Source organism: Gekko japonicus, unplaced genomic scaffold (assembly GCF_001447785.1).
Source record: "Gekko japonicus isolate JY-2015 unplaced genomic scaffold, Gekko_japonicus_V1.1 scaffold173, whole genome shotgun sequence".
NCBI classification, from domain to species: domain Eukaryota; kingdom Metazoa; phylum Chordata; class Lepidosauria; order Squamata; family Gekkonidae; genus Gekko; species Gekko japonicus.
Window position 1 is genome coordinate 1414648 of NW_015161407.1, and position 11100 is coordinate 1425747.

Sequence of the window (11100 nt, forward strand, 5' to 3'; positions counted from 1 at the left end):
GATCCCAGGAACGTGAAGTCTGCCACTGCTTCCGTTACTTTCCCTTCTATTTGCCAAGGACTGATGGGGCTGGACGCCATGATCTTAGTTTTTTTGGATGTTGACTTTCAAGCCAACTTTTGCGCTCTCCTCTTTCATTTTCAGCAAGAGGCTCTTTAGGTCCTCTTCACTTTCTGCCATTAGAGTAGTATCATCTGCATATCTGAGGTTGTTGATGTTTCCCCCAGCAATCTTAATGGTGTGCTATTTCAGTCACACACAAAATTAGAAGACACACTCAGCTTTGGCTCTTTATTTTTTTTCTAAAACCAAACTGATACAGTTATATTTTACACATTTTCACTTATAAAATTCCCTTATCCTTCATCAACATATCACAGATCTCTTTTCAAGTAATTTCATTTCAAAAGCTTGTAGTGCTTGTGTGTTCAGAGACCTGAGGGACAGTTATGGTCAGTGTTAAAAATTCATTGACTTTCATAAAAGGGAGAACTTGAAGCTCAAAGGCAATCAATGAAAGTCTCTTGGTCAAAATCCAGCTGAAGTTCGGCCATGACCAGGTCCCACTGAAACCAATTTTAAAAGGCTAAGTTGCAACTACAAGTCATATTGCTTTCAGTGGGATGTGAAACCTGATTTTTTGTGCATGTTACTCAGAAGTATGCTGCATGCAGTTACAAGGCTTAAGCCTCCATGCCACTGCACACTTGGAGCTGGACTGTGACCATTGTTCCTGAGGAATAACTTCATTTTTTAAAATATATAGAAGAACATGAAATGTATGGAATAATTTTCTATTTAAAGCTCAGTAGTTCAAAATTATTTAAATATAAAGTGGACATAAGACCTTGTACAACTCTTAAAAAGTATTCCCACTCCCCTAAGAAACAGCAACTCATTATTTTTGTATTTCGTCTTGAAATTTGCATAGGATAAAAGGACTGGTATGTTTTATACTTGAAAAAATTCATCTATTTTGTTTGCTCTGGCCAATAAGATTCTATTTTTGTAATAGTCTTAAGAGGCCTGTATTGCACAGAATATATTTGTGTCAAAAACATTTGACTAAATTGTCTCATTTTTAAAAAGCTCTGTTTTGTTGTCTTGAGAAATTGTACATACATTCTAGAAAGCCAACATATAACCTACTGAACATTTCAAAAATATTTCAGACTTCTGGTTTTTAATTATACAGGCACTTCAGAAGACAGTCCGCTTCATAAATGGATATGTATACCCTCAATTGCATTGGGGTAATACGTAAAACATACTACAAATATTAGCAAACTAAAGAGAATCTATTAAAAATAATGGTCCACCATCACACTAATGTAGGACACAAGATTGCAAGCTGAACCCACAAACGTTTGAGATTTCCTTGCTTGCCAATAAAATCAAGGCACTAAAGAGACACTGAGTGCTGGTGAAACCAAAGTTTGACCTACTATTTTGTTCCCCCAATGCAATTTTATGGGTCTTCACCTCCTTCACCACTACTAAGATCTTTTAAGTAGTTTAGAGCAGCACTTATCCATAATCATACCATCACTCCAAGACCAAGTGACAAAATATTAGTGTCAGCTTAAAAAATGCATGCAAACAATCCTTAAAAATTAAGGATCTATCCAAAAGTGATGATGGAAGTAAGAAGTGCTATATAAAAATAAAACAAAAAAACTCTTCTGTGGAAGACAATCGTTTCACACGTTTCCCAACAGCTTTGTAACAAATCAAAAACAAAACAAAAAACTAAAAAGGGCACTAGCAAGAAAGGCTGATCTTGAACCAGGTTGCAAGCATCTTTAAAGATCCCTCTTGTCTTCATACCGACACATACAGGCTGCTCTTTGGCTATCAAGGTATGGCTTGCATCCTAAATGTATGACTGCATCGAACAACAACTGAACTGTTGATTCACATGCTGCAAAGAGGAACAGGGAAGGGGGAGAAGGAGAAAGAGTGAATCAGTTCATCGGTTAATAATACAATGAGGTACAGATGTCACTAGAGGGGGGACAAAAAAAACCTTTACCTAAGTTTCTCTCTTGACTTGCGACTAAGTGTATAGTTAAACATACAAGGTTAAGTTTTAATATAAATTTCCTCTGGCTTGTGTAGCCTATATCTGACAGATAAGCAGCTTAGCAAGCAGTATTTGCAATGCTCATAGTGGTAAATTTATGAATGTATTTGCAATCTGAAATCTCAAGATTCATCTGCTGTTTGCTGTTAATATATCTGTCGTTACAGCTCCACATTAATCACGTTGCGCTGTCAGTTTTTACAGATGTCAAGAATCAATACAGTTTTAGAAAACAGGACTGAAGCCTTTCTTCCCTCTCCTTATAATGCACAACTTTAAGGGGAAAGAAATACATCTTCACATAATTTCACAGTTTAGTCAAAGTAACAGAGTTGGAAAATATGTGCTCAAGGACAGAAAATAATAAAGTGTAGTTAATTGTGGTTAAAGACAGTCTTGAGAATTCATTGTTTACACAAATAAGTTTAAAATGAGATTTAGACTATGATCTATTATTAGATGGAACAAGTTGTTCTTTATTAGCCGCGCATACAAATACATGAGGAAGATAGGCAAGATCTTAGGCCACATTAATTTGTGCTTTACAATTTGTTTTTTCCCCCCAGCAAAAACTAGTACACACATCAAGAGTTATCGGCAAATATTTAGCTTACCTTGTACACTCTCTGGTATTCCTAATGTCTTTTGTACATCTCGGCAGATCTTAGAGAGGCAATACTGAAATTGCTCATCACAATCATTTTTCTGGTTACCACAGGTGTCATAACATCTGTCGTGTTGATTGCAGCATTTTGTCATCGAAGGAATGCCAATGTCAAACTAACAGGCAAAGGCAAGAAAGTTAGCGGTCCCTGGGAGTGCTGACCAGACCCACCACTCTTCCAGCTCTAAACATCAACTGACTACCAGCACACAGGGGAAGGAATGCCCTGAAGTGTTTCTTGAGGAGAAGTCAAAAAGGAGTGGCCTTATGCTCTGCAAAGACATCTCAGAGCTATTAAATAGACTGGGAGTTAAGCAAGAACTTGGCTACGGAACCAAACATAAGATGTCATCTGAAAGGAGTCTTCTTTCCAACCGTCAGTGGAACCCAACCAGCCTTCCCAAAGCTATCATGAAATCAAAGAAGGTCCAATCACTCCAGTGTAGCTGGGCAAGTTTGCCATGGTATCATGCAGCAGGTTTTTGTTACAGGGGCCAGGAGAGAATCACCCTTACTCATAGGTTGAGGAAGGGGTGGGAAGAACTAATCTCGCTTGAAGGTGTCAGAGATCACTGCAAATAAGGACAGGCTACTAGGCTAATAAGGCTATTAAGAGAGGGTGCCATGGCTCAGTGGCACAGCATCCACTTGGCATGCAGAAAGTCCCAGGTTCAATCCCCAGCATCTCCAGCTAAAAGGATCTCTGTCTGACACCCTAGAAAACTGCTGCCAGTCTAGGTAGGCAATGCTGACCTAGATGGACCAAGGATCTGGCTCAGTATAAGGCAGCCTCATGTGTTTGTATGTACTGGACATCGTATATGTCTAATGGTATCAAGAAGTACCCAGTATCAAGAGAAAAAGTAATTTCTTTTTGAAAAGGGGAAGGCTAGAATTGCACATTTAGAGGCCAGCTGAAAGGATATGGGAAAAAACTGCCTTTAGTTTAGAATAGTGGTTAAGAGATCATGAGGTTCCTGGTTGAAATCTCATCTCAGCTGTCAACTCTCTAGGTGGCCTCAGACAAGCTAGTTGTCTCACAAACTGAAGAACTGCTACAAGCTTCTATGAATTTCTAAGGCAGTTCGTCAGCAGGGGTTTAAATGGCTTGGAGCCATGTAGACTTCTGCTTTCTGCTCTTCAAGAGAAACAATGGGGAGCAGAAAGCAGGGGTCACAAACTGATACAAACCAGTTTAGTTTGCGGACCAACCTCCTGGTTTGTGGTTTGGCAACGAACCATGAACCGAACCACAAAAACATGGTTCGTGCCCATCCCTACTTACATCCACAACATGAGGATAACTGTCCCACCTTACAGAGTTGTTACAGGCATTATTGTTATAATGTATGTGAGATTCATTTATCAGCCCCTTTGTGTCCCCATCATAGATTGTACCATTCCTGCCACACTATACACCAAATTATTGTTTTTCAGGGTTAAGAAGAAACTCCCTTACGAGGGCAAAGCAGCCTGCCAATGACTGCTACTGTATAGTCCAATCTCTCCCTTTTCAATCCAGTTAGCAAGAAATATGCCAAAATGCAGACCATTTTGCAATCTGCAGCCAAGGATGTGTGGAAGAGTGCTTAGGGTGGCAGAATTAGGAGGGGAGATAGCAAACAGATTATGAGGATTTTCAAGATGGCAGGTGTATTCACATGCCTAGGCACAGCTTTAAGAAGCAAGCCAAGGAGGCTATTCCCATCTCCCCCAGAAAATCTGGTGAGTTTGTTCAATTAAAAAAATGATAGACTTCTGCTAGGTAGGGAATTGGGCTCTTCAGTCCGTTTTACAGGACTGATCTGGGAGGTTCTCACTAACTGAGTTCTTTACAGGTTCCTCCATATCTTTTTTCCCTCACTGCTGAAACTATGTGATTATTTAGATGATTACTGGTCATATTTCTCTAATTGTATGGCTTTGATGAATATGACTTTCAGGCAGGGGTATTTTTGGGCAGGAACGCACAGGAACGGAGTTTCGGCTGGCTTCAGAGTGGCCCATGCCCACTATAGCCAAAACCTCTGCGTGCATGGCTACAGAGGGAAGGCCTGGAGACCAAACCCCGCCCCCCCAGCAACTCTGAGGCAGGGGGGCCCTGGAAGGATCGGGGAGGCATTTAAATGCCTCCCCGTGCCTTCCCCGGCCTGTCCAAGGGCCAGCTTGCCCGGGCTCCCCGTAGCCGCAGAGCGCCCGGGCAAGCCAAGGGAAGGCAATTTAAACTTGAACACCAAAGAGGGGAGAACCACATCCATTGGGTGGTGAAGGTTTATAGCCATAGCGGGGGAAAGGCTTATATCCTGTAAAATATGAAGCACTTTAGTTTCTAAGCTTTCCCATATTAGATATCTTTTAAAAAAATTCACAATGAAATGTGGTGCAGTTGTATATAAACCTGTATGCAGTACAAGTGAGACATCACTAAGTCTCACTGTGTTAAACGGGTAACTATAGACATGACTAGATCCAGTGACTTCACTAGAATAATTATTCAATAGAATAACCCAGCAGAAACACAGGTGTACAAAGTTTGTACATGCTTAGGGATGGCACCTTAAGAAATAGTCCTACCAACACGATCAGGAGTAAGGATAGCCCCGAATCAGAAGAATGTGAATTGGTTCATGGTCTCGCAAACCCTGTTGGAAGGGACTGCTAACAGGGTTTGCAGAAAGCCTGAAAAACAGCTGAGCGGTGGGGAGCACCCTGCTCCTTACCACTCAGCTGCTTTGGGCTTTCTTGTGTAACCACTTGGAGTCCCTTTAAACCCCTGCTTTCTGCTCTATCCATGAACTGCCACAAACTGCTTTAAAAGTTCATGGAAGTTTGTGACGGTAGACCCATCACGAACTTCGGTTTGCGAACCATGAACAGGGCAAAATTCATGATGACTTCTTCTTTGTGGTTCAGTTCGTGCCCATCCCTAATCAGGAGTTCTTTGGATCTATCCAGTGTAAATATGCATTTGTTTGAATTCTCAGTCCTTAATGATGTTAACTGAGCTGTATGGGCTTACTAGAATGGTTGGAAGGACAGCCAATGGCACAAGTTTTGGAATTTAAATGCTTAGGTTATGCTAGAATTATGTTTAATTATGAAGGTTCCACAAAAATCCCGTTCTATTTTCTAAAACAGAAAGCTTATATAAAAAATGACCCAGGGGCTTTCACATTAAAAGGTAAAGGTTTCCCTTGCTCGAAGGCTAGTTGAATCCGACTCTAGGGGGTAGTGCTCATCTCAGTTTCCAAGCCAAAGAGCCAGCGCTGTCTGAAGACGTTTCTGTGGTCATGTGGCCAGCATGACTAAATGCCGAGGTGAACAGAACACTGTTACCTTCCCACTAAAGTTCTTGCTTTCAAACTGCTAGGTTGGCAGGATCTGGGGCCAGAGACGGGAGCTCACTCTATCATGTGGCACTAGGGTCTCGAACTGCTAAACTACAGACCTTCCGGTCTTCAGCTCAGTGTCTTAACCTCTAAGCCACCACGGCCCTTAGTAGTCTACTAAAAAGGAGCTACTTGAAAATCTTTCACCAGCCACAGTTTGATGCCACCTTGTCATGCAAAAATTGATTAGCAGTTGTATCCCTCATCCCAGGGGAAGCTGTGGTCCATGGGGTCGCGAAGAGTCGGACTCGACTGTGCGACTTAACAACAACAAATAGACATGACTAGATCCAGTGACTTCACTAGAATAATTATTCAATAGAATAACCCAGCAGAAACACAGGTTTACAAAGTTTGTACATGCTTAGGGATGGCACCTTAAGAAATAGTCCTACCAACATGATCAGGAATAAGGATAGCCACGAACCAGAAGAATGTGAATTGGTTCATGGTCTTGCAAACCCTGTTGGAAGGGACTGCTAACAGGGTTTGCAGAAAGCCTGAAAAACAGCTGAGCGGTGGGGAGCACCCTGCTCCTTACCACTCAGCTGCTTTGGGCTTTCTTGTGTAACCACTTGGAGTCCCTTTAAACCCCTGCTTTCTGCTCTATCCATGAACTGCCACAAACTGCTTTAAAAGTTCATGGAAGTTCGTGACGGTAGTAGACCCATCACAACTTCGGTTTGCGAACCACGAACAGGGCAAAATTCATGATGACTTTTTCTTTGTGATTCAGTTCGTGCCCATCCCTAATCAGGAGTTCTTTGGATCTATCCAGTGTAAATATGCATTTGTTTGAATTCTCAGTCCTTAATAATGTTAACTGAGCTGTTTGGGCTTACTAGAATGGTTGGAAGGACAGCCAATGGCACAAGTTTTGGAATTTAAATGCTTAGGTTATGCTAGAATTATGTTAAATTATGCTAGAATTATGTTAAATTATGAAGGTGCCGCAAAAATCCCATTCTATTTTCTGAAACAGAAAGCTTATATAAAAAATGACCCAGGGGCTTTCACATTAAAAGGTAAAGGTTTCCCTTGCTCGAAGGCTAGTTGAATCCGACTCTAGGGGGTAGTGCTCATCTCAGTTTCCAAGCCAAAGAGCCAGCGCTGTCTGAAGACGTTTCTGTGGTCATGTGGCCAGCATGACTAAATGCCGAGGTGAACAGAACACTGTTACCTTCCCACTGAAGTGGTACCTATTCTTGCTTTCAAACTGCTAGGTTGGCAGGAGCTGGGGCCAGAGACGGGAACTCACTCTATCATGTGGCGCTAGGGTCTCGAACTGCTAAACTACAGACCTTCCGGTCTTCAGCTCAGTGTCTTAAACTCTAAGCCACCACGGCCCTTAGTAGTCTACTAAAAAGGAGCTACTTGAAAATCTTTCACCAGCCACAGTTTGATGCCACCTTGTCATGCAAAAATTGATTAGCAGTTGTATCCCTCATCCCAGGGGAAGCTGTCAAAACAACAGGGCAGACTGAAGTGAGCACCTACTTCTGTGTTCCTGGATATAAACCGGGTAAACTACCGGTAAAAGGCAGCATTGTCTTGTACAGTACAAGCGCTTAGGGGGTCATCATTATCCCTGTTTTCTTCTCAGCAAAGAAAAGCAGCAGAAGCTTAATCCTGACTTGAAGTAGCCAGTCAATCAGTACTGAAATGAACTATTTTACTGTGGATTCCAACACAGAACTGGATCACTCCTGTTTTAGCTTTCTCTCAGGGCTGTAAAAAAAGGCACAAACTATAGAATGGCTCTAGTGGATAAAGTCAAAGTCAGTGAAGTCTAGGCTTTTCAAAATTATTGATGAATTCGCTGCACATAGAGGATAAAAAAGAAAACCACACAGAACGGTCTTTGTCTTAATATAATTGCCATTCCTTTCTCCAGATTAAATATTTTCATACAATTGGAAAAAACTACACATACTTTCTTTACACATAATTCTCTCAATTGTTTCACTAAATCTAAAACCCAGTTCTCAAAAGGCAGACTCCACCTGTTGCAAATTCAGGGATATTGGACAGTTTATTCCTTAACCTTTCACAAGATGTAAAAGACTCTTGTTTTCTAAATTAGTGTGGCTAAGAGTATGAACTACGAGCCAGAAAGTCCTTGAATCTCAACCTAGTTATGAGTTCAGAAGACAGCCTTGCAGCTTGATCATAAGCTTGCTCATTCAGAAATTGGTTGTGGTGGAAAGTACCATCAAGCCACAACCCACTTATGGTGACCCCATAGTTTTTTCAAGGCAAGAGATGCTCAGAGGTGTTTTGTCATTGCCTGCCTCTGCAGAGAACCTGGAATTCCTTGGGGGGTCTCCCATCCAAATACTAACCAGGGCTGACCCTGCTGACCCAGTTTCTGAGATCTGATGAGATCTCACTAGCTTGGGCCATCCAGGTCAGGGCATTTAGAAACTGGTACCACTCATTCCAAAGTGCGCACAGGATCCCATTCTTAGGTAGACATGTCTTTTCTGGCCCGGAAATGGACGAAGCTGACAATATGGGTGATATTACTGAACTACATTTTAGGGTTATCGCAAACATTACTGAAATAGAAGTTATAAGTTCCCTTGTGGCCTTAACAGAATTGCTACATCCTTCCACGCCCTTCTGGAATGCAGATTTTATGAGATTATGACAGATTACTATATTAAGGCTTTATTCAACCAATCGTTCCCCTATACTCCAGAAACCCTGGATCTTTTGCTCACTGATAAGGATCCAAAGATCACTCTAGCAATTGCAAAATTTGTCTCAGTCCTTTCAGCCCTTGCATCTAAAAAATAAGTGGCTTCTGCTGCTCAAGATTCGTGAATCAATGAGCCCCTAAGGGTACAAAAGAAAAGGAAATAGGAAAGTTATAAGTATAACATAACTTTTGTAAAAGATGTCCCCTCTGCAACAGCTCTTTGAGCAGAAAAAGATTTTGTACCCCAGTGAAATTTAGAGAACTAAACTTAGTGCAAAGTGTTAAGAGTTGAACTCCAATGGCCTTTGATGCCTGATGAAGGAAGAAAAGATCATCTTTCACACTGATTTCCAAATATTGTAATCTACATCTCAACAAAAACCGGTTCCTAGTCACACAATGTGTTCGTAATCGCTCTTGTCTTTCCGTAACAAAATCCTTGGTGTGATTACGGACTACCTTGCATCTGATAACACTTACTACAGTTTCAGAACAAGAACTTTTGTGTTATGATCAAACAGGTAACAGCTAAAACAATAGCTATGTAGGCCAATCACGCAATAAGAAACCAAAGATCCACAACGCAAATCATAATAAATCAACTTTCTGAAGAAAACCCTATTGTTTCCTGGCGTCACAAACTGAAGGCTATAGAAAATGTTCAAGAGCACACATTTGTTAAGGTCCAGCAGAACCTAATTTAGCAAAGGCCTGCGTTACCTAACCTGATGCTCAGTGAGCCATTCTGAAGCAACATTAATGTACATCTCCACTCACAACCATTTTTTTTTTAAAGCTGAGAGTGTCAGAAGAAGTCCAACTTTCCAGGGAATCACGGCATGGACACACCTCCCCGTTGACCCCCGTTTGTTATAACACATCCGTATTACCATCGCTGCATTTATACTGACAGAGCCCATCCTCTCCTCCCAGCAGATCCAGCGCCGCGTTGAGATAAGTGTCTATCTTGTGGACGCCGTTCCGGATGGTCTTCAGCGTCATTCTCCAGTCCGGGGTCTGGGGCTCCTGGCAACGGCTGGGCTGCGGCTGCATCCCTAGCAAGCCACAGGTCACGAGAAACGGTAGCAGCGCCCGGCTCATCGTCATCGCAGACAACCCCCGCATGGAGGCTCCAGCCGCGCTGGGATCTGGAGCGCCGGGACGGCAGGCGCCCCCAGCCCCTTGCAGCAGGTGAGATCGAGTCAGTCTCCAGCAAGCCGCTCCATGTCGCGCACGACGCCTGGCCCGGGAGACTCTGGCAGTCGCCGTTCCGCTTCTCCAATCTCCGCTCGCTCAGGCCGGGGAACTTCTACAGTCCCGCAGACCGTCTCCGCACCGTCAGTCCACACCAGCCCCGCCCCAAGGCTGCCTGTCCGGGCCCTTTGGACGCAAGGAGGGAAAGGGGTGGCGCTAGTCCCTCGGAGGTGGGGACGCTGCCGAAGGTAGAAAAGAGAGGCGCACGCCAAAAGAGGAAGTGCCCGGCCAGTGCCTCTCCGGAAGTGCATCGAAATCGAAGCCCTTCCACTAGGAGGGTCCTCGGGGCGCAAGAAACGCTCAACGCCTCCCATTGGTTTCAGTCGGAAAGTGGAAAATATCCCGAAGAGTAGCCCTGCATCTCCCCGCATGGGTGACAGGTGGTTCTGTGCAAGCGGGCTAGCTTTCACCCGTTGTTTGGTTGGAGCTGCCCTCCGATGTATCCGAAGAAGTGTGCATCCACACGAAAGTTTATACCTAGAATGAAACTTTGTTGGTCTTAAAGGCGCCACTGGATTCAAACTTTGTTCTGGTCTCCAACGGGTACGCTCAGCAAGAGGTAGGAAACAGTCCCTCTCTGTCCCTCTTGCACGAAAAAGTGGTAAATAAAAAAGCATTTAAAGGCGGAGTGCTCTAGACGCACATGCCAAGAGCCTTTTCGAGGAGAGGGACACAAAGCTGGTTTTAAAAACTTATAAAGATTTTAATGTGCACTGCAGATTGCTAAAGGCCGAATGGAACCTATCGCGCGGGGGAGGGGGGGGGGATCTGTGTCATTCACAGACGCCTGGTGTTGCAGGTAAAGCTCTAGACTAGAACCAGGGAGGTTTCTGGGCTTCAGTCCGGCCTCACATCATCATATGGTTGTTGTGATGACAACAAAATAAAGGGGGAGCTCCTTGGAGAAAGAAATGACACCCGAATCAATATGACCACTCTGTTTTTATTATTATACTTTAATCTTATCCAGTTCATCCTCCAAAGAGCTCACTACACGATCCTTCCTCCC

The 11100-nt window shown here is 43.1% G+C and overlaps 1 protein-coding gene across 1 annotated transcript; it reads right to left on the reverse strand.

The window, feature by feature from the left end:
- Positions 1–326: 326 nt before the first annotated feature.
- Positions 327–10277, reverse strand: PLA2G12A (phospholipase A2 group XIIA). Its single transcript, XM_015426348.1, has 4 exons — positions 9728–10277; positions 4974–5050; positions 2698–2863; positions 327–1921 (listed from the first exon to the last, which is right to left on the reverse strand). Exons 1-4 carry the CDS (start codon positions 9960–9962, stop codon positions 1803–1805), a joined length of 597 nt encoding a protein of 198 aa, XP_015281834.1. The 5' UTR covers positions 9963–10277; the 3' UTR covers positions 327–1802.
- Between the last annotated feature and the right edge of the window lie 823 nt (positions 10278–11100).

Coding starts and splice junctions, on each gene's coding strand:
- PLA2G12A (XM_015426348.1), bottom strand. CDS start 9,962: ATGCGGGGGTTGTCTGCGATGACGATGAGCCGGGCGCTGCTACCGTTT. Junction 5,051..9,727: donor TCAGTATAAATGCAGCGATG/GTAATACGGATG, acceptor CATATTTTACAG/GATATAAGCCTTTCCCCCGC. Junction 2,864..4,973: donor CTCCCCTCTTTGGTGTTCAA/GTTTAAATTGCC, acceptor TTTGCCTGTTAG/TTTGACATTGGCATTCCTTC.